This window comes from Sebastes umbrosus, chromosome 10 (genome assembly GCF_015220745.1).
Source record: "Sebastes umbrosus isolate fSebUmb1 chromosome 10, fSebUmb1.pri, whole genome shotgun sequence".
In the NCBI taxonomy this organism is placed as follows: domain Eukaryota; kingdom Metazoa; phylum Chordata; class Actinopteri; order Perciformes; family Sebastidae; genus Sebastes; species Sebastes umbrosus.
This window is the reverse complement of record NC_051278.1, coordinates 26,940,062-26,964,455: the sequence shown is the minus strand read 5'-3', so window position 1 is coordinate 26,964,455 and position 24,394 is coordinate 26,940,062. Positions and strand designations below refer to the sequence as shown.

The following is a 24,394-nucleotide window of genomic DNA, read 5'->3' as shown; positions in this document are numbered from 1 at the left end:
AACTCTGGCAGCCTCGTCTCTGAGAAACGTGGACCATGGCTCCGAGTGATAGATCAGTTGCTTAGATGGAGGGAGAGATAATGACCTCTCAGGCCTTTCAAATGATGAGGTTCTTAGCGATCCAAACCGGGAACATAAACATGTGTTGATGCCGTTTGATGTTGGAGCGTCGCTGGAAAGCAACAAAAATACCATGCAAACCGCTAAAAGGGGTAAAAGGGCAGCGAAAGTCAAATATCTAATCTGCAAAGACTTTTCAAACCGCTGACTGCCTGAGCACATTTACAGTCTCTGCTGTCTTACACAGTGCAGTCAAACCACTAAGACGACGAGGGTTCGTCCACTTAAGGGCTGACTGTGTAAAACCGCAGAAATGATGGCGTATGAAATGTTGGATTCAGGACGAACTGCTATAGTGCTTCGCTGTCTGATCAGATGAGTCGTTGGCTGATTGGGGCGTTGAGTGGAGCTGAGCGCATACCATCTCTTTACTGCCAAATTCACCATACATACCGGCAGTGAGTTGCTGAAAAGAATTTCAAATATTTGCGTGCATGTCATCAGGCCTTGTGTGTGTGTGTTAGTTACGCAACTCCTGTCCGGTTATCGACCATCTATCTGTGCAACGCTCCACTATTTTTCGACGAGATGCTGCACCTGTAAACGAGCCCCGTCTGGAATAAGGCCGTAAATCTAGCCTGGTGCTGACAGCCACTGGCCTGGGTTAAATGATAACCTTGAACAGGTCATGGTGGCACTCTTTATCTCCTCCCGGCACAGACCGCCTTATTGTCCCTCCCCCTCGAATACCCCCCCCCCCCAGCCAATCCGAGATGGGATAAAGGACTAGCACACCTTTCAGCGGCTCTTTGACAACAGGGAGACAGAACCCACACACCTGATAAGTGATACCCGTTAAGTTTTATAGGCTCAGAGCTGTGAAAGAGCGGGTGTCTGCGGTCTGCTTATTTATGGGAAGCCGAATGGGCCGCCTTGGGATTTTGTTCTTCCCCTCCAGACACTGAGCCCCAGGTGTTTGCAGGAACACAGGGAGTAGAAAAAGTTAGGCAGTCTGTTTTCCATCTAAATCTTCAAGGACATGCAAGTATTGCTACACATCACTGAGAGTATGAGAGGATGTGTGCTTTATCATCTGTCAGCCTCAAAAGAAAAGTATATCATGATAATGTTACTGTGTTTAAGTGCAGGTTACAAACTAATCCAAGGTGGGTGAGCTGTAGCACGTACTTGTAATAGCTGGTACAGTGGGCGTAGATACGTAGCTTGTCTCGTATGACTCGTCCTGGTTGCGGCTTCCGCTGCAGTCCAGCCACCCGCACGGCCAAAACCCTCGGACCAACCAGACGCTTGAAGACCAGAGAGAACCAGTAGTCCTGTAAGGGCAACACCACACAGACACACACTTCACATTACTTTTATGACAGTATAGGTTAATTTTATCATCATAATGCTCAGGACAGGATTCACAACATGGTTGTAGTTTTAAAGGAACAGTGTGTAACATATCTGGGGATCTCTTGGCAGAAATGGCATATAATATTCACAACTATGTTTTCATTAGTGTATAATCACCTGAAACTATGAATCATTGTGTTTTCGTTATCTTAGAATGAACCATTCATATCTACATAGGGAGAGGGTCCACTTCACGGAGTCCGTCATGTTTTCTACAGTAGTCCAGAATGGACAAACCAAACACTGGCTCTAAAGAAAGCCTTTCGCATTTTACGTTACCTGAAGGCCACCGTAGTTCTCTACAGGCTTGTGAAACTGTGGTAATGTAAGCTGCAAAGTGCAAAACCATGTTACTGCCAGCCGCCGTCTGACTTCCGTTGCTCCTAAGGTAGAATTATTATGGTAAGGATGACCTCTGAGTGAGACCAACAGCGTTAGCACGGTTTTGCACTTGGCGGCTCACGTTACCTCCGTCTTTGAAAGGGAGGAGTGAGCGGAGGGGTACTCAGTTGGTTGCAATCTGCAACCACATCACTAGATGCCGCCAAATCCTACACACTATACCTTTAAGATACAATGCAAAAGCAGGCAGGTGTGGAAAGGAAGTTTATAACTTATAAAAAGACTATATTCAGTATGATATGGAAAGATGGCATAACATTTGTTCTGATTGGTCAAAAGTCTTGGTACAGACATACTTGGGGCAAAGAACTAACAGTACAACTTTGACATTTATTAATAATCAAAGTCAGGATTTTTGAAAAATGAGGAAAAACACTAATATTGTATTTATTAATGTTTTATGAAAACACTGCATATGTGAGCATATCTTTGATATTCAACTTGCTATGAGTTCATAGATACCAAATAATTGATTGTGCTCCTTGTAGTTTCTGAGATGCAGCCATTTTCTTATCATACTATATCTTTGGGCACATGGGACTACTGTTTTTTCCCTGAAATATAATGGAGTCTATTGCAAAGTAGTCCCATGTGCTGAAAGACTAGATATAGTATGATAGGAAAAACTCACTTTTCAATAGTTTGACTGAACATGTTTTCACGTTTGTGAAGAAACCCGGAGAACACTTCCACCAAAGGAAAATATTTAGTTGCGGGCACAAATGGGTTAAAGACTTGATCTGACTGACAGCAGGGAAACAGTTTAATAGCATTGCCAACTCCACTGTAGTTAAATTGAAGGGCAAGACTGGCAATGTTGGACTCTGGATTCCCTTGAAAGGAAATATTGCTAAAATCTCCATTTTGTTTCTTCACCCATAAAATGTCCAGGTAGATTAAGTTTAGCAAACTGTGTGAATTAAGAATATGCTAACAAAGCATCTAGTCAGCGACATGGTGAAAAAAGAGATATATTTCACAAAAAGTCCAAATATGTCAGCGCTTTGACATTTGACATCTCGTTGGAGCTGATCGCCCCATGTAACATGTCACATTGTATCGCACAACCGCTGACCCGTTTAAAATTGACAGGTCTTAAATATGACATTTTTACAAAATATTATGCTCCATCATGAATTGCTGTTTTATGTTATCATTGTTGAGTGGTCCACCATACTGTGTCTCACTCTATAGACTACACAGACTCAACACCTCTCCGAGAGACCCAGAACAACATGTGTTCCTCAGGAAGTTCCCATGCAATCCTGCATATGGCAACATTTAAGGGCTTCTTTTTTCCATGCAGGCTTTAACTTAATTTGCTGCCAAGGCATCGAAGAAACAGAGCACAGTATGGAACTGTATAGTGTTGGCCACAGGCAGAGGGATGGATGGGTGAATGTATGGCCAGAGCTGTGATCTGTGATTATTACATAGTGTATAAAACAAAGAACAGTTATGAGTCTGGTCTTTTATGTGTGCAAGATGGCCGGAGTGATGTTATACTCTTGCTTTGTGTTTAAATATCAAAGCTCAAGTAAAATAAACCATCAATAAATTGATTATGTGATAAAATCCTCGACCAGAACAGGACTAAAAACTGATTTTTTTTGGGGGGGGGAATCAGTTGAGGTCCTAAATCCACTGCCTGTTTCCCTGTCTAATTGCCTGTCTGTCTCCCTGTCTTCTTTCCCTGCAACTCTCCAGACAGACAGACAGACAGACAGACAGACAGACAGACATCAACTGGTAAAACAACCATCACTCTGAGATCCAATCCAAATACCATATAGACCAAGAAACAGAGAGAAAGACACAAGAAAAACAGGAACTGTCAAGGACTCAAGAAAAGTAAAACTATATACCAGAGACCAATCAAACCTCAGCTGCACAATTAAAGGAATAAAACAAGGAGAATAACTATTAATCTTTACTGTTTAGCTAAATAAGGCAAATGAAAGTCAGACGGCCTGGTTGAAATGCTGTTAATCCGTAAGAATCCAGAGATCAAAGTATGAGGTCATAATATTACACTGCATCTACCACTGAAGTTAAACATTTAAGTGTTTTTAATTTAACTAGATCCATGAAGACGTTAACAATCTTCTCTCTAATTGGGTTTCCCATAAAATAAAAAATAACAGCTGTTAAAAATGAAGAGAAAAACACATCCAGGAAAAGGTAACAAAGTATAGGCTACCCACAATATGCAGTCATGAAGGTTTGTAAGTCGGAGGGTTCAACATGTGTATTTATATGAGGGCTAGACAACTGTATTTCCATCCATCCACTATCTGTAACCGCTTATTCTACTCAGGGTCGCGGGGGGGCTGGAGCCGACCACAGCTGACATTGGGCAAAGGCGGGGTATACCCTGGACAGGTCTGACACATAGAGACAGACAACCATTCACGCTCACATTCACACCTACGGGCAATTTAGGGTCAACAATTAACCTGCATGTCTTTTGGACTGTGGGAGGAAGCCGGACAACCCGGAGCAAACCCACGCTAACACGGGGAGAACATGCAAACTCCACACAGAAGGGCCCCAAGCCGGATTTGAACCTGCGATCGGTGCCGCCCCACAACTGTATTTATTCACCTGAAATATTTTCTCTCAGAGCATCTTTTCAGATGGGAGCAATATGCCTTTGCCTACTGCCAGACACTAAATACTGACATTTCTGTTCCACACTTCACTTTAGTTTAGGACATTTCAACCCAGGAGACAACAGGCTTATGTAGAGAGGATGATTGGGACAGAAGAGCAAGTCAGAAAAAGGTGCATGGGTTCAGTCATTCAGTAAGCGGGGGTTTTCACTGGATTCTGCCAATGAGGGAGTCATCCTATAGGAGAAGGGGCCAGGTCATAAATTTCCAATGCAGAAGACAGGTTGGCCGTGCAGTGAATTGTCTCAGCAGGTAGGCCGCTGCAGCCTCTAGACATCCAGCCATGTTTAAAGCATTGTGATCCTAGCGGGAGACCGTCATTCCCAGAAAAATAATGGAGACGATGCGGGAAGAAATATGAGGCCATCTCGATTGTTACATATCTTATAGTTGAAGTGAGGCAGAAGAAAGTTCATGCCGGCTAGAGAGAACTAATGAGGGATTTAGTGAAATATGAATGTCAGATTTTGTAGAAGTGATTAGTTAAAAAACATGAGCGGTTAAAATGGTATTTTGGGATTGCCAATACTCATTCTGGCAGCTATTTCTGACCAAAGCAAGAAGAAAAGAATCTTGAATGATAACAAATGTTTGATTCCATCATTGTTTCTCCTTTATTGTAGAAACCACGATTTACTGTGCATGCCGTTAATGTAAGCCTCTCACCCATGCCTTGACTCAGCTTAATATAAAAGCCTTTTTTTACAAACTTAATAAATCTTTTTTATGAACTTAATCTTCTTTATGAACTTGGCACAATTTTATAACTCCTTCACACTTCTAATTTATTCCCCCCGAGCAAAATGAGATCAGTTTAACATGAAGATAAGTCCCCTTTTTTAAAAGAAATAAATTACCAAGAAACATCTCACGTTGAGCTTTGAGTACAAAGAGGGAACATTACGACCTGGAAAGTAGTCTTTCCACACATCTGTGTTGTTAAAATTCTTTCGCTTCATAGGCCAATCATGCACATTTAAATAAAAGAACAGTGTGTATCAGATGATTTATATACCGTGTTGTGGACTAAGCTTGTTGTATCTCCGTCCCTGCATGATTCAGACCAAACCCTGGAGGAACTTGGGATTGGGCAGTTCCATTTCACACAGTGTTGCAGGCTATTTTACCAACATGCCTGCGTATCAGCATCTCAGGTTGCAGATCTCTCACCGGCCGACTGTCCCGCACAGAGAAGCGCACAGTTGTGATGGGGGTTGAGAGGAGCAGTGACACTGTCCTGAGCTACTGACAAAGGGCTAAGGTTACATGGCATTTCGCCCCTGCGTCTAAGCACTCATCACCACTAAACGCCTTTCATCTCGCCTAATAGCTCCCACGGGAAAGAGCGAGAGGTGCCATCGAGGCACTGGGTCTGCTACAGAAAAGGTTCAGAGCGCAGCAGGACTGCTCCGGTCAGATCCTTGTTATTATGATGAAGAACGGTGAATTGAGGCCCTGACAATGAGAACCAAGAACCAATCTAGTCATTGTTGAACTGAAATGGAGAGACTCACGGGTAAAGGGTTAAAGGTCTGGTCCACAAGGTGAGTGTATCCGTAGTCAAAGAAGGAGTGACGCAATACGACATCAATCCCCTGCACAGCGGCCATTCCCAGCGCGTTCACCCACCTGGAATACATATGAACACAGAAAACATATTAGGAATGCAACAGCAGAGCCTTTGACTGCCAATAATACATAATGCATTGGGATTAAATACTTTATTTCTTATCTTGTTCAATTCATTAATATCAAAGGTATCATTATATACAGAACACACCACAAGGGTTTCTTAAGCAGCGACGGTATGATAAGAGTACTTACAGAAAGCCAGCAGCGTATGTGTCAGAGAGATTACTAATGCCTCCTGTCCACGCCGGCCCCAGTCCACCCAACCACACCTTCTTACCGGGAGTATGTGTGTTCACAACCTGCATTGACAGTGATAGAAACGCAGTTGTGTCAACAAAATCTACGCTGAAATGAACTTAGTGAAAGCTCCAATTGGAATTCACTTTTGGGTCTTTTGAATCAATGCATCAATATCATTAAACTTTATTTTAAAGGGTGACGTCGCGAAACAGCTGCAAAGGAAATTGCGAAACATCAGTGTACCTTTACGTCCACTACAAGTGCTTATTTTTCAGTTGTATTAGTCAGTTGGACACAAAAAGATGGGAAAATAGGGTCCAGGATGAAAAATACTAAAGGTACCCTTTAAGGATAATTACAATAGGATCATAACTTTTTCAATACAAGTAAACCAGGTAAATTGTCACAGTGCTGAGGAACCTTTTTTGTTGTACTGAATGCTTTTCTAATACTGACTGAATTTTAGAGTCTGCAAGCTGATGTAAAGACATTACACCTGGCAATAAATCACTTCTTCATACGCAAATAGACACAGAAACATACTGATGCACACAGAATAATAATGCACAGGTACACAAACCAGAAACACAAAAACCTGAACTCACTAAATTCAGTTAAGTGGTAATTCACAGAAGAATCACACTCTCATTACATTTCATTGAATCTTTTAAGTTTCGTTCTTGGGAGTGATTACTTCTTTTTCCCCGAGGCACCTTGGCGCTGTTCATGTTGTTACCTCATAGTAGAGACAACCGTTTCACCCCGAGGGCTCACTCTTGTTGTTAGCACATGTGGCCTTATCATCACAAAAACTAGCTGAGGAGGGATGCATGACCCGGCCAACTCAAATAAAATGCAAATATTACTCAAAATTAAAATGAGTTGTTTCTTGACATCAACCCTTGAGATGGTCTGAACAACCTGATATACGACCTCTGAGATACACACCAGATATTAATCAAATCTTGTATCGACAGTACAGCTCTAGAACTGACTTATGGTATGCATCAAGCAGGCGCTTCAGAAATAGTCTATTTGGATGTATACAGTTGTATTTACATACATAAACTAAGATTAATTATAGTAGAAGTTATATTTCAGGACTTTAATGGAAACTTCTGTACCTTGGTGACTTTATTGATCTGCTCCGTCAGTGTGTCCATCAGACGAGTTTTCAGGAAGTCCTCCACTTTGTTCACTCTGCCGTCCATGTAGTAACTGTGATGGAAATGCAACGGAAATGCTGTGAGAGAAACACTCTGTACACTCTTTACAATATGAGCAACAAACATCATCTTTATCATCACATTATTACAGCACAGATGGTGAAAAATAAACTGAAATGTACAATCTTCATTTTGATTCTCCAGTCACCATCCACCTGCTTAACCTGCTCAGAGTTTGATACTTGTATAAATACAATTTTAAATTAATTTAAAAAAAGTTACAATGTATAATTAAAACTATATATAATATAATGTTATGATATCCATTTCCATGTTGGACAGTCATGAAACACACAAAAAAAGGCAATTTTAAAGGACCAGTGTGTAGCAATTCGAGGGAACTATAAGCAGAAATGGAATATAATATTCATAACTATGCTTTCATTAGTGTATAATCACCTGAAACTAAGAATTGTTGTGTTTTTGTTGGCTTAGAATGACTCCACCAGGTTGCACCGCCATGTTTCTACAGTAGCCCAGAACGGACAAACCAAACTTTGGCTCTAGAGAGAGCCTTTCACATTTTTACGTTACCTGAGGGCGACTGTAGTTCTAGAAGGTAACCCGCAAATTGTTGAAACATGCAAAAATGTGCAAAAACTCTCGCGAGACTCGCTGTCCGACGACTTATCCTAAACTAAACCATTCAAGGTCAATGCCTAACCTTAACCATCTCGCTACAGTATCCCAATTTGCAGGTTACCATCTAGATACGACGCTTGGGAAGGGAGGGGTGAGTGGAGGGGTATTCAGTTGGTTGCAATCTACAACCTTGCCGCTAGATGCCACTAAATCCTACACACTGGTCCTTTAAGTCAAGTCAAAAGTCTTTACAATCTATTCACCAAATCAAATTTACCATGGTGTCTCCACATTAGAAAGATAAGCTCCATATTCCATGCTATTGAAAAATGTTGAGTTTCTTTAAGTCAAACCTGTGCAGTTGACAATCCCGGTACCATCTACCTCCATTGCGTTGGTAAATAATATCCTATTATATACTAGAATACCATATCACACTACCAGGCAGGTCAATTGCATGTTAAAACAACAAGATAGTAACTTCACATATGCAACACTAACATGGATTCCCTATAAACATTGCTGCAGTTCATTATAAACTGTAGGTTCCAAATCCAAACCACTAAGTGCGATTTTCATTGGTCTCATAGATGTAGAACACAATGCATCATTTCACTACCCCAGACATGATGAACAGGCACTGACATATTCAATTATACTTAGTGACAATCCAGTTCTATGTGGGATTGCATAAAGGGGGAATTGGAAGCACTGAGATTTCAGACTAAACAATGCTGACATGTGTGTGTGAGAGATAAAGACACAAAGAGAGTTGAATTTAAGAGAGCACAATGAGAGAAGAATTTATTGAGCCAAAGTCCTGAGGAACATCATCACCCTGTGGGCAGACAGAAAGCCTCTCCAAGATCCGCTGCAAGCGGCCAAGAGAGAAAAATAAGAAAGCAACAACCACATACTGTAGTTCACGTGTCAGGTACCATAAAACACATTTACATCTTATTTGCACTGCAGAAGGGAAAAAAAAAATTGTTGTGTGAGACTCAAAATTAGGGCTTTCCTCGACTAAAGAAATTCTTAGTGAACTAGTCGACTAATCGATTAGTTGATTTAATCGACAGATCTGTGAAACTGAGTTTCTCCACAAAGAATCATGCAAAAGCACTACTTTAAATCTTGTGTTTACCAGAGATGTGCTCATTAGTTTCTTGGAAATAAGTCATTCTGCATGAAAAAAGCATAATAAATGACTAATCAAATAAAGAAATCTCATCGACTAGGGGCACTTTAACAAGCCAACATTTAGTCCGTTTTAATCAAACTCTGGTGCGGTTCAACCCCTGGTGCGGTTTGTTTGGGTGTTTGTGAACGCAGTAATCATACTCTGGTGCAGACCAAAACAACCAGTCCGAGGGCCATTTCCAAGCGAACCAAAACACAGACTGCCTGAGCGGGCATTTGTTGAGATGGACACAGGTAAACGACAGGTTAACATGAGTGGGAGAGGACCTGGACTTCCGCAGAAGTCTGATGTTTGCTTGACATCTGGGCCGAATAGAACAGATTAAGCTAAATAAAGTAAAAAAAATAAATAGTGATGTTTATAAAGTCATAAACTGGATGAGAAGGGATTCATGTGCATAGTAGATCAGTGCTGAGTCAAAGTGAAAAAACTTCAACAGCGATATATCAAAGTCCGCGATTCCCTGCGTAGAAGTGGCAGCCTTCGAGATGAATAAGATAAATTCGCTCCTCCGTACAACCCCCCTCAGCAAATTATTTTTTTTATTTGGTCCACTTTAATTTGTGCACTGTGAAACTGAACCAGACTAAAAAGAAAGCAAACAAAAATTATAAATTTCACTCTGATTTGGACTAGCCAAACGGACTATGGCTTGTGAAAGCGCCCTAAATCCAAAACAACCGATTAGTCGACTAATTGACTAAAAGGTGGCAGCCATACTTAAAATCTAACTGCAATGTGTCTTTAAACAAATGACAGCCAACCTATCAATCAATCAGTCAGTACATTACATACTCTCTTAGGTGAAGCTACTTATGATAAGTTATTTGAAACATAAAAAAGCATTAACACTGGGAAAATGCTAGCAACAACATTACAAAGAACATACAACACTACAATTATAGACCCATTCCCTGGTTTAGTTACAGAAGCAAACAGTGTCCCGAATCCCCAAACTTCCCGTTTTGAATTTCAAAATTTCAACAGTTTGAGAGCGTCACTATAAAATAATCAGACAGTGTATCTTAAAGTGTTTTAAGATTTATTAGCCTTCTGATATTCATGGTCAAGTGAATCCAGATCTTACAGGATCTGAAAGAGGAAACATTATCAATCAGAGTGCTACTCAAACAACTTTCAACCTCTCATCGAAAGATATTTAAACTAGGCCTGACCTAGACCAAAGACATTCTTAGTCGACCAACACTTGATCTAATCGAGTTTCTCGGCAAAGAATCAAACAAAAGTGCCACTTTAAATCTTGTGTTTACCAGAGATGTGCCCATAAGTTTCTTGGAAATACAGTAAGTCACTCAGCATGAAAAAAGCACAAAAAAATGACTAATCGACTGAAGAAATCTTAGTAAACTACGACCAAAACTACCAATTAGTCAACTAATCGACTAAGAGGGCTGAACTGATGTATATTAGTCAAGAATGTACCTGCTTCACTAAATGTTTATAATTAAAGTTGTAGTTGACAGCCGCAACCATCCAATGCTAACTTCATAGGTATAAATACTAAATGATAAGAATCTAATGGGAATATCCAACCCTGTAGGATGATCCTTCACTTCACATTACCTGGATTTGCAGAATGACATCATCATCATCATCATCATCATCATCATCATCATCATCATCATCATCATCATCATCGTCATCATCATAACGGTGGAAAATTATGTTTGCAAATTTTATAACCCTGTGATGTCATGTAAGGGCAACAACACTGGCCTAGAAAAGACTTGTATCATTTCCAAATCATTCGCTGCAAATAAGCAGAAATTGCATGCATGAGAGTAAAATGACTCATGTAGAGGCATTATTTTCACAGCACCATGACAAAATACAATAACAGAAACAGATGCAAAACCTGTTAATTAGAGATTTAGAAAATCTGTGACTCATTGTAGAGCAGATCTCTCTTCCGATTATTCAAAAGCAACAAATGTTATTAATCAAATACCAGATCGGCTCAGCTCAGTCCTGCTTGAAGCTGCAAATGTTTTGTTCCAATTTATCTTTTTTTTCCCCAAAAATCAGAGAACACTCCAATAAAATTATATTATAGAGTTTATAATTGAAGTAATCCAGTTGCTTAAAGAATGATAATCAACAGCACATTTCTTAACCAAGAACAAATTTAATGGGGGGATAATGCAAAGGACGATTTGCACTGTACTGTGAATAATAAGGCCAGTAGAAGACCATAATCATAACAACTGCAGCATCAGATTATTCCAAAACAAATGTCAAACCTTTTTGTTTGTCTGTTTTGTCCGATGTGTCAACAAAACTGCTGAGAATAGAGCTGAATTTTATTCATGTGGGGTGAAGCAGTGTTGCAGTCTGAGCTTAACCTCTCTGGAAAAGTCCCAAGCTCCTGGCCTCAAACTATAAACAACGCATGGATTAAGTCATAGCTTTACACAAATTATTTGGTTATCCTGTCATCTTTCCAGAGAGCTCACAATAATTCTTGAGTCCAGATCCCGGGGAAAGAAATTCCAGTTCATATATGGCAACAGAATAATAAAAGGAACATGTTATTATAGCTACAGTATATCTTGCACTGCAAATCAGTCCTACTGGGAATTATGGCTACGGTCTATAAAAGCATAAATTAACAAGACAAGATTTTCTTTCTTTACTTAAGTTTGGTGGTTCATTAGAGCAGAAACCCCATAAAGAAATGAATATAATGAGAACAGTTTTAGTATACTGACAAGGATTGAGGGGATCCTATTCATGAAATTGCTCAAGGGCTCAAGTCTTAGCTCCTAAAACAGAACCAAGAACTTTTCCTTTGTTCATCCACGATTTGGCATGATACTTAAGCTGCCAGACTAACCAGAATTCAATAAAATGCAAAAATGAAGCAACACTGTGTCCAATTGTTTTCAGATAAAGATCCACTTGGTTGGCTTGTTTTACGCAGCTCTCGCTTTGCCAGCACCGCATCAAAGACAGCTCTAAACAATACTATCTAGCACTCTATTAACACAGAAATACAGTACAGACTACAGAGGAAATAGATGTGATCAAATGGACTACCGATACCAAAAATGGAAAAAAAATACTCAACTGAAACTATAAGACCAACATTTAAAATTATAACTAGAGTATATTTACAGTTAAATGTACTAAATTATCAAAAGTACTGGAGAATAGTGGTTCCTTTCACATTAACGTGTTGCATTAATGATCACAGAGGACTTGATATTAATTGTTTGGTTGTTGCAGTCCCAATGTCCAAACCAAGTTTGTTGTTACATGTCTTATTATAGTTATATCATGCTGCGTATTTTAGTGTCACAAAGTGTTGTTAAAATGTTAAAATCCTCTGCATGACTTCCTCCCCTTAACATTCAAACCCCTATTCTGTAAAAACAAACAAACAAAAACAAAACAGGTAACTACTGTAAAGCTGTGGTAGAGCAAAATGGAAATATTCAAGTAAAGCATGAGTATAGTCTATAACAGTGTTTCCCAAACGTTTTTTCTGGGGACCCACTTTTTAAAAATAACATCCATCACGACACAATTCGTGAGAAGAGTACATTTGTGTGTAAATGAACATTTCTGACCATTTTTAATGCCATTTCAGCATCACCTCATATTATCTATAGAGGTAAACCAGCCATTTCAAAGAGATATACAATTGATAAATCCAGTGGGCAACCTCCGGGTCTGAAAAGTGAAGCCAATGCTGAAGTGCCTTAAACTTGCATGCTTTCTAATATCCAGCAGGGGGCGACTCCTCTGGTTGCAAAAAGAAGTCTGATTGTATAGAAGTCTATGAGAAAAAGAACCTACCTCTTACTGGATTTATTACCTCAGTAAACATTGTAAACATGAGTTTATGATCTCAATCGCTAGTTTCAAGTCTTCTTCAATACAGCATGATGATCATTTAGTAAATTAGGGTCCCATTTAGAGTCAAATAGACCATAAAGCAGGGGATGCTTTAGGGCGTGACTACCTTGTGATTGACAGGTCGCCACCACGGCGTTGTCCGGTCTGGGAGTTGTCTGTGTTTTCGTCTTACAACGTTAACCCTTTCACAGTGTGTTTTCAGTTCATGAAAGTTTCATTATAACATTTCCGTCGCCTAAAAATGTCTTATTCAGCATTCAGTTGTACTTAGTCCTACCCTCTCCTGTCACTGGTTCTGGTTGCAAATAACCAAGATGGGGACGGACAAAAACCAAGATGGCGATGGCCAAAATGCCAAACTCAAGGTTTCAAAACAGCAGTCCACAAACCAATGGGTGATGTCACAGTGACTACGTCCACTTTTTATATACAGTCTATGGATTAATCGCAACTTTGTTAAATACACATGTTAAATACTGTATAAATACATTTAGGTGTTAACAGGCTCATTTTTTTCCTCTCATCAGTAAAACTAACAGAATGTACGCTAGCCTTTCATATTAAATTCAATGTTATAAGTAGGCTACAATTATCAGAATAATACAAACATTCAGGCTCCCTCTTGTGGCTCAAAGGTGTACTGCAGATATACATCTTGAATAAAAGACTATGGAAGAAATTCTGCAAATTTATTTGGCGACACTAATAAAATCTCTTGCGGAATCACTGCTCTATAACAGTTTACTTGTAATAACATAAAGTGTCAAGGAATGGCCATCTGGTGTTGCGAGAGATTTGGGGTGAGCGGAGGGGTCACAAAGGAAGAAGATGATGTGTTCCTTGATGTGGACCAGCAGGCTACCATCAGATCAATCATTACATAACAGCTGAAGGATATGGAGCTTGCCATCAGTAAATTTACAGTCCCTCTGTGATTTTCGGACTAGAAAGGAGGGGATCACAAATCTTTAACTTGTCTTTTTCCTCCCCTCAGCTGTAAATAACCAACATGCAGTACCACAGTCATTATGACAATGAATGAGAAAGATTTGGGTATACTGTGTCATCTTGCCCCCTTTAAAATATGACCGTGTAGCTAAAACTGCTGAATATGTTTCTGAATAAAGTAAAAAAGGCTTCTGATTCACTCTCAGGTCACAGTGCGTAGTACAAGAAGTGCTAATTTTCATAAGCAAGGGTCATTAAAGCGTACCTTTCATCACTTCATTATTAGAATGAGTTTAGCAGGGGGGTTTTGCTTGCTTGTTTTACACTCAGATGTTCGCACCACTAATACTCCACTGCTGGAACAATTACTGTACGGCTCGTTGCTCAAGGGCATCTGAACAGCAAATCGTAAATTTGTCTCGTTCACTTTTCTTGCTCATATTTTCACAGCTAGAAGTTACTGGCAGCCGTCTGGTCACACACATTTGACTTTTCAGCAGCCCCTGTTAGGTAAGGCAGAACATGTCCACAGAGTTAAGGTTAGACGGTGTGGGTGTTATGTTTGATTAAAGAACCCGTTCACCTACATTACATATTTTCTCACTTGTGTCTAATGGTATCCAATCATGCAGATAGTTCTGGTTTTATTTGCCCAGGTTTGAATGTTCATATTCAAGATTTTGATGATTGACATGTTTTTGCCAATAACCCAATACAATAAAGTTGATTGTACTTTTGTTTGTGGGGCTCACAGCCCTGAAACAAGACTACGAGTCTCTTTGAGGCTGTACTGTTGTTCGCCACAGTGGCCATGACTGGCGCCAGGATTTTATCTCTCCCGGTGCTAAGTGACCAATACGTGGGGGTGCTAAGAAATTTTCATTACTTCAGAGTTACTTTATAAGGAATTTCAAATGTTTTCAATAAAAGCAGATATGGCACACAGCACATGTAATACAAAGGGACTTTTTAATTGAATTTGGCTAAATAATACTTAACAAAATAGCTATAAGCCTAATGCAAGTGACCACAATGCAATGATAAAAACGTCTATCACGTGGTGCAAAGGTAAAAGACTTCAGCACTGGACAGCGCCCATGCAGCCACAATTAATACCAACAAAACACATCCAAAACGCGTCAACAACAAGAAGGGCACTTATTCCATATGTATAGTTAGACAATTGTGCATTGTTAATAATGTTTCCGATGAACTGGCTATCACAAGCTCAGAAATGAAATGAATAATATCTAAAGTGCAGCCACAACAAGAACTGCAATGTATTTGGGTTTGACCCCTCTCATCCAGCCACTGCACTCTTTGTCTCATTTCCTTCCAGTAAAGGTTTGTGCATTATTAAGAGCAGAACTACTTCCTTCTGTAACAGCACGTATCCTGAGGCAGTGAGGGCCCTTAACTCCTCATCATTAGTTCAGACCATGACCATGAAGACCCTAGCGGGTCTCTTAATGCACCAGACACACATGTCTTAATGTACTCTGTATTTTAAAGTTTATGCTGATGGTTTATCTATTTGCTAGAGTATATTTTATATGTCCATGTTGATGTGTATTTGTAGGGTATAGTTTTGTGTACATGTCGTATTGTTTTTGTCTACCCTGAGCACACACCAAGACAAATTCCAATCAATGTTTCATTGTTTCATGTTTCATGCTAACGCCAGCTTACTAGCACACTGACAATGCTAATGTATTGCACTTAATGTTTATCATGTTCATCATCTTAGTTTAGCATGTTAGCATGCTAACATTTGCTAATTATTACTTAACACTAAGAACAGAGGCTGATGGGAATGTCATTAGTTTTGCAGGTATTTGGTCATAAACCAAAAAAACAAAGTAAGTAAGACAAAATCTTACTTTGACCTGACGATCGCTCAAGAAATTAAAGCAGAATAAAATGAAGGCATCACCAAAGTAATCACAATTCATCCTAAGGGGGACATGAATGTCTGTAGCAATCCATCCAATAGCTGTCGAGACATTTCATTTCAACACACAAATGTCAACCTCACGGCGCCGCTACAGAAAAAGTCAGGGGAATCACCAAAGTGCTTAAGATTCATCCTCTGGGGCCCATAAACATCTGTAAAAAGTTTCATGGCAATCTATCTAACAGTTGTTGACATATGTCAGCCTGGACCAAAGAGGTGGACCGACGTTCCGACCGACATTGCCATTCCTGTGCTAGAAAAAAGTAATTAAAAAGATTCAACAGTAACTAATTGTCGATTGTTTTATCTTTTATGTTGTGTGAACAACAAAAATTAAATTGAATTATTCATCTCCATTGTATTGGCAGGGAGGCAGAAATCTTGGAGCCTATATCTCAAAACTTTTACCAAAAAACAACAACAAAAAACAAAAACAAAACAGTCTGCATGGATACATGCCACTAGAGGTAAGTGAGAACATGTTTTTTCATAATTCGGGTAAATTGACCCTTACGTGAAAAATATCTGGGTTAGGTTAATGTGCTCTGACTAGAAAAAAAGTGCATCCAGACATCCAGGCAAACAACTATGGAAAAAATGGGCACACTCTAGGAAAGATAACCTAATATTGCAGAAAGATGGAAAGAGAAACAGAAAGAGAATGACTACATATATTATGTTTTGTTGGTGAATCCAAAAACGGATAAGCAGTAACTGAGACAAGATGTTGCAAATGTCAAACTACAATGTTGTGAAAAAAACATCATAACATAATGCAAACCACATATCAAAGTTTCGTGATCTGAACGTATACAAATATTTTATAGCCAACATGTTTCATCACCACAAGCTCCAACCTCTGACCGTACGCCACAGACAGACACTCTCTAACAAATCCATATGATGCTCTAAACCAGTTTATAATGAACACTGCGTTTCCGACCTACTGTGCTTGACTCAGAACAACCAGCTGCAGTGGAGGAAAACCGGTGTCGTAGACGCGTTAATTAGTGGTCTCCACTTTTATACGTTTGGCTTCTTTTGTAGAGGTCAGAGTTGCTGTCACGCAGGCTAGTTAGACTGGAATCTGGATCTCGAGTGTAAAACGGGCTAATTGACAGAGGGAATGAGCCAGAGCATATGGTTTGATTTTAACAGTGTGGGTGGTGTTTTTCTAAGCCTTACTGACAGCCCTGCCTCCTTCCGTTTCTTCTAATTTCTCCTAATTAGACCTGACCTTCACCTTAATGACCACTCACTCAGTCACACAGGGTTTTTTCTGAGCTTATAGTGGGTGTGTCTTTTGTACAAGTTTAACATAAGAGAGACTGATAAAACATGGGGAAAAAGATCAAACCATTCATACTGTATGTCTGTATGCATTCCTACAGGATGTGCAATAGACAAATGGCAGGTGTTACTAATTTAACACACACAGACACTCTCTCAGGCTCTTTTTCCTGTTGTTCCATTTACAGGCTCAAGTTCTCCACATAATGCATCAGTCTCTCTCAGTAACAGTGTTAATAGTGGTTGTTACTGGCTACTGCACACACGCGATGTGGTGATAATGGCACAAAAACACAACATGGCCTGTGCTGTTAGATTTATGGTTAGTAGTCTACTGTTTTAGAGGATCGCAGCTTGATTCTGGGGTTTTCTTACGGACAAAATAATAAAATAGAAAAAAAGGGTAAAATACCTACTGTTGCCACGTAACTGCATCTACAACAGAGCCAGCATTCTTCATGAACCTGAAAGTCAGAAAAAAAGAGTTATGTTTACCGGAGTGACACATTTTCTTCAAACATTTATTTTCACAATTATGGCCATTAATTTAACATTTTACCCACCAACTTAACGTGTGGAACTATTGCAAAAACCTTTAAAGGTACAGTGTATGGTAACAGGATGTAGTATGCATATGCATGATGAGAAGTAATATATGTACACAAAGGTGTAAATAGGAATGTAGTATGTAACAATGAGAAGTACTAAAAATATACAGTACATACAGAGGTGTAGACAGGAATGTAGTATGTTTAGAGAAGTAGTAAATATGTATATATATACAGTATACACAGAGGTGTAACAGTTTGTAAAGTATATAAGGTAAATAAAGTGATGAGCTAAAGAGTTCAGCAGTCTTATGGCCTGTGGGATGAAGCTGTCCCTGAGTCTGGTTGTGCGTGGTGTGGTTGCAGATTGCAACTAACTGAGTACCCCTCCACTCACTCCTCCCTTTCAAAGACGGAGGTAACGTGAGCCACATAGTGCAAAACCATGGTAACACTGTTCGCCTCGCTTAGAGGCCATCCTTACCGTAATAACACAACTTCAGGAGCAACGGAAGTCAGACGGCAACTGGCGGTACCACGGTTTTGCACTCTGCGGCTCACGTTACCACAGTTTCACAAGCGTGTCAGAGAACTACGGTGACCTTCAGGTAACATAAAAACGTGAGAGGCTTTCTCTAGTGCCAGTGTTATGTTTGTCTGTTATGGGCTACTGTAGAAACATGGCAGAGCAACAAGGCGGACTCCGTGAAGAGGACCTGCTCCCTATGTAGATATGTAATGAAAATACAATCATTCTTAGTTTCAGCTGATTATACACAAAATTAAAACATAGCTATGAATATTATATTACATGTCTGGTAATAGATCTCCTGTAACATTACACACTGTTCCTTTAAGGCAGGCACAGAGACAGGGTGCAATACAGGTTGTCAACATATCCTTGTTTGATCCCAAATTATTTGGAAAGTGCAAGCAAAGATGAATTCACCAATAATGTAAATTGTATGCGTCCATTGCACCAAAAAAAAACTGTACGTGTGCACCACGCTACTAAGTATGTTAGGTTCATGTTGAACCAGGAAGCAAGAATTCTATCCAGTTTATGCCGAGTATATAAAACAGTTTTCCAAGAGCAAAATAACTCTACTCAATCTCTGAGGAGGTTGATACAGTATGTAAATCTACAGGAAAAATGTGTAGTGTTAATTCTATTACGCGACTTCACAGTAAGTGTTTTAGGTAAGATGGTGAAACATGCAAACTATAAAAAAAGAGAAAAATCAGTTAACAGCACTTAAAGTGTTTTCTGGGGCAGTTTCTGCAGCCTGTAAAGTTTGCCTTCAGTTAGTTAAATACAAACTCCTGTACACAAACACAACATATACACAGTCCCTCCTGCTGTCTGCCTTCCTCCTCCTGAGCTTTCGCATCTCTGTGTGTTTCCTAGTCTACCTGACCCAAATCTCTCCATATTTGGGAGTCGCAGCTTGTCAGACATGCCCAAATGTGTGTCTCTAAACTTTCACTGCTCTGGCTTGTTTAGTCTGTCCAGCTCTGATATTTGGACTGTTGAGCAGCTCAGTGTCTAATTCATCTTATTTCCTGAGAGCAGCAGAGTAGTTGGGCTGTCAAACACAAGAGCCACCCCCTCGTAACAGTGTCAAACACACAAGAATCACCCCGTCGTTAAATGTGTCACCCGTGACCTGCTGGTACTCCAACTCTCTCCTCTTCATCCTCTCACTCCTCCTCCTCTTCTCACCACTCATCTTCTATATCCTCCCTTTACTCTGAGTCCACGGCTCATAAATCAGTCTGAACCGTACGGCACACACACATACACACATGCGCACAAACACGCACCTTTTATTTCTGAGTAAATTTGAACCGTCAGTACTCGGTGAGATAAACAGCAGTTCCTAATGGTTTCAGTGATGTAAGTAGCTCAAGTACATAGAGGAGGGAGACCCATATCAAATTATTCTCTCTTCTCTGTCTTCCAACTACCTGTCAAAATGTGTGTGGTTACAGAGAGGAGCTGGAGACAGATTCAGCCTGAGATATACTGAAGCATTAAACTGTTCCTCTTGTGTATGTATCTGCATGCGCACTTGCATACGCGCACACAATTTTAGCACACATTAGTTTAACTTTATGGACTCTATTTTGGTTCAAAGGAATGCTGAATGATCCCTGTTTATCTAACATTGCCAGTTAAAGCCAGAGCTATATATTCCATCTCCACTCCGTCACTTCTAATTGTCTTGTTACCTGTGTAAAAAACATCTCTTAAATCTCTTGTGACAGACAAGTAGATTGATTACAGCTTCATTTCAGCCACCCAGAACAGAAAGTTTAATGTTGATGGTTGCCAACTCTAAAGCCAAATTCACATCAGGCAGCGGCAAAGTGCGGCTCGCTACAATAATTACATTTTTCTGTGTTCTGTGTTCATGTGTTTCAGACGGGAAGAAATTCTTTCTAATTTAGGTCAACATATCACAGGAGTCAAGCGATCTGTTTACTGATTGGCTGTGGGTAGTCTGGCTGAACTTTGCGGCTAAAAGTTAAACTTTTCCCAACTTTTGTTTGGCCGGACTTTGCCGCAGAATCAAAGCAGCTTTTCATAGACATTGCATAGTAGCTTTGCTCTGTGTGAACCTGTCTCCTCAAAAAGCATGAAATGTATAACTGCGTTGTATTTATTCAACAATGGCTAAGAGCAAAATCTACTAGACCTTGCCATGAACACAATATCATCAACATTGTCATGTATGTGAAAATTTAGATTTATTACACACTAAATGTATTTAATCTTTAAATTAATGTGTTTGGTAATGCCCCCTATATAGCATTTAAAACACTATATAAACATTTGATAAATTATTCAATCATAAATCACTATTTATTAACTGTTAACATACTGCTTATAAAAGCTAAATTTGGGAGTTCAAGTAAAGTGTTATCACTTGTTAAGATAACATTTAGTTTTATGTTGAGGTATTTTTCTTATTCAGGGAAAAAACAGACTCTTCATTAGGTCACACTTTATTTGGATCGTCCAACAATGACAGAGTTGTGTGTATATTCATCGATGTTTGATTCAATCTGTGTTTGTTGTACGGGGCCACTGACGCATCCATTTTAGTCAAGTTTGTTTCCATTTCAACAGACAGAAAAGCTCAGAAAGGCATAACTTTTTGGGAAGTGATGAATATGTTTGAGAGATGACGTCATCTATTTGTTCAACAGAACTGAGAAAGCATTTTTTTGTCTGAGAGGAGTTTTTAACAAACTAAGTAGCCTGCATACCTACATTCAGTGTCTGATACGCAGTTAATCAGAGGTTTGTGGTTAGAGTTAATATGATCAGCACCTGTGTTAAACTTTTGTCAGTCAATTTCATGACTCTGACATAAAAAACTAAAACGCTACCTAATTAATATTATAATTTTTTTTGTTGCCAATGTTTGTCTTCTGTGTTTTATTTTCCAAAAAACGTAACCTGTGACTGCAATGTTTGTAACTGCAAGCTCTCGAATGCCTTGAAAGACCCTCCTTTCAACTGCTTTACCATGTGGAAATAATATAACTGATATAACTAATATAGCTGCCCGCAAAATAAGAAGTTGATCTGAAAACTTATGTTCGCCTTTGAAAAAGGTATAAGGTAGGTAGTATGGTAACAGTAAAGTATTACTGACTTGTAGGTAACAAGCAGAATACAAAGCTGCCTGTATGGTCTTGTTTACTGCAGTAAAGGTATGACTACAAAGTATGACATTACAATATCAGGAGGGGACAGGCTGCAGTTGAGAGAGGGCTGTTAGAGTCAGACCGAAGCTTCTGGGTAAAACCAGCAGGTGGGACGTTGCGCCGTCACGTTATCAATCAGATGACACTTTATTTAGGTTGACATAGTATAACTGGAGCTGAGACGCTGAAACCTGCAGAGTGGAAATCCATAAACACTGAACACTACTACAATGTGTGCGTATGTGGGTGCACATTAAACACAGTGAAGCTCAATAAAAGTCCCAAACCGCTGCAGCATACTTTCCACTGCCTTACCCCTTTTTTTCCAGCAGGATAGCCTAACACGGACAGGAATCCTGCCATATCAATGTTTTACTTGCTGACTCACCCATCCAGCAGCAGGATGGCGTTCTTCCGGGGTCGTCCTGCGTTGGGGCCGTAGAGGTGAGCTCGGTGGTAGTAGCGCACGGACTGCAGCAGGGTCCGCAGCTTGGTGTAGTCCTGAGCCAACTGGGTGCTGTTGACCGAACGACCCACCATGCTGCGGTAGGCGTTAGGCTCTGGGAAGAGGAGATGGAGTACACTGAGCCAGAGATAGATGGAGTTTATACAAGCAACAGTGGGGAAGTGGACATGAATATTGTTGTTCTTGTAGCCTGATCTTGCTCTCCTAGAGAGTATCCAACAGCCACTAGAAAAAGGGATAATTGGGCAATTCGCAGTAATACAGACAGATGGTCTCGGTGTCAGGAGAATGGTCCAAGCACACAGGGTGGCCTTGCAGAATCAGTAAAACAAAGAGAATGAGGAAGATAGTTTCCCCTAACGGAGGAAAACTAAACTTCTGCAGGCCCACTGCTTTTAAACTAATCTAGAAATTTAAGATTATCAGTATCAGGGTTTTTTGAGCTTTAAAATAAAACTTTCAATATGCCTGTTTTGTGTGTGTACATAGCTGTGTCCGTGCTGTATTCCTAAAAACTATAATGAAAATATTCTTGGCAAATTTCAAAGGATCATCTGCTCATTCAACCTCTACAAATTCCCTCCGTGCCTGCACTGTCTGGGTGATTTACTTGAACGGATTACTTTTGCTACGGTTCAAGTCCTCACCAAAATTTTCACATGGTTCAATCAATGGATTTTCCATGGTGCTTTTAGGCTAAAATAAAGAGTTTCTATTGTGAGCTATATTGCAGATTAAATGAAAAGAAAATACAAAGTGATGTGCAGCGGGGAAACACAGGGCTCTGTGTCCACTGCAGCTCCCCAGGAACACAGATGGTTAGGATGACATGAGGACTAACAGTTCCTTTCATCCCTGAATGAACCCTCATATTAACCCTTAAACTGCTGGACTCTCACTTACAGCTCACTATCTAAATAATGTCTCCATCAAAGCTGTTATAACCAGTAAACTGCTTTCTCATAGCACAGCTTTAGTGGAGAAAAAAATAATTCTGGTCTAAAATGTACTTTATTAGACTAATCCTTAATTAAAAGTGAAAGTCCTTCATTGAAGTTATGTTAATTATTTATTAGAGGTGACATGTACAAGTTGTTAAAGTGCTCATTCAATATTTCTGAGTGTCAGGGTTTCCAGTAAGTTTAAGGAACAGAGACCCACCACCTCATCAGCTTCACAAAAAAACGTCATGTTCTTTAGTAGGCAGCATGTGGTGTGTAGCTGTACTGACCGTTGCCCAGCTCCCAGGAGATGTTGTACTTCTTGCCAGCGCCGTACTTGAGGAGGCTCAAGGTGGAGGACGTGTTCCAGGAGTTGTCTGGGTTTCTGTGCAGCGCGTTGAGCCCCAGGATCAGGTGCAGACCAGCACAGTCGGCAAAGTTGTACAGTTTGTCTAAAGACCTGGCTGGGAGAAACCCACAAAGCAGTTGTAACTTTGATTCTTTTTTACGAACCTGGACTCACATGACGAACATGATGGAGAGACCATGTGGAACTCATTGATCTACTGATTCGCATGTACATGTACTGTAGGAATCTTCCGCTATTGTTCTACAACCATATCTGGAACTAGATTTATGGTGCTCTCTGTACCATAACCTCCGATATTTGCAGCTCTCTTTCTTTTTTTTGTGCAAGTGAAGGGAATATAAACAGATATGATAAACAGCAGTTTTCACTTTTGAGCACAAACTAAAAGTTGTGTTTTTATTAAGATTGTGCACAACTTCTTAACAGAAATAAAAGTGGTTATCGTCACATAAACAATTAGGTCATCACGTAACATGTCTGGTTATAATCTAATTAACAATGTGTATTGTGTTATAAAACACTCTGCAGGTTTCAATGCTGAGAAAGAGTAAAACATTTATTGGAAAAACACTGGGTTTGTCCATTTAAACAAACAATGTGACTCTTAAACAGGCTTCTTCTAAATTCTCCAACCTCAGTAAATTGTAACATATACAATTAAGAGGATTACATTTCTCAGCAGTAATGTGTATGGAAATTTTGCGTGTACTGTATTTTGGATAAACTGCAAGCTACCGCTGGGACATATTCTGCAATCAGTTGTCATGTGCCAGGTATTGAACTTTGTGTTTGTGCGTCTTCAGCAACATTCAGTGAGAATCCAGAAAGACTGATTTTCCCATCATGGACT

General features: G+C 39.8%; 1 protein-coding gene across 2 annotated transcripts in view; it reads right to left on the bottom strand.

Annotated features, from left to right (window-relative positions):
• The window catches only part of hpse2 (heparanase 2), a 62,259-nt gene that overhangs the window by 5,471 nt on the left and 32,394 nt on the right, over positions 1 to 24,394 (bottom strand). For both annotated transcript variants that reach the window (XM_037781374.1, XM_037781373.1), the window contains exons 3-9: positions 23,465 to 23,634; positions 22,156 to 22,327; positions 17,919 to 17,966; positions 7,547 to 7,640; positions 6,375 to 6,481; positions 6,065 to 6,179; positions 1,249 to 1,394 (exon numbers count right to left, since the gene is read on the bottom strand). In XM_037781374.1, the coding sequence (XP_037637302.1) occupies positions 1,249 to 1,394; positions 6,065 to 6,179; positions 6,375 to 6,481; positions 7,547 to 7,640; positions 17,919 to 17,966; positions 22,156 to 22,307 (662 nt within the window). In that variant the 5' untranslated portion in view covers positions 22,308 to 22,327; positions 23,465 to 23,634. The remainder of the gene's footprint in view (positions 1 to 1,248; positions 1,395 to 6,064; positions 6,180 to 6,374; positions 6,482 to 7,546; positions 7,641 to 17,918; positions 17,967 to 22,155; positions 22,328 to 23,464; positions 23,635 to 24,394) is intronic.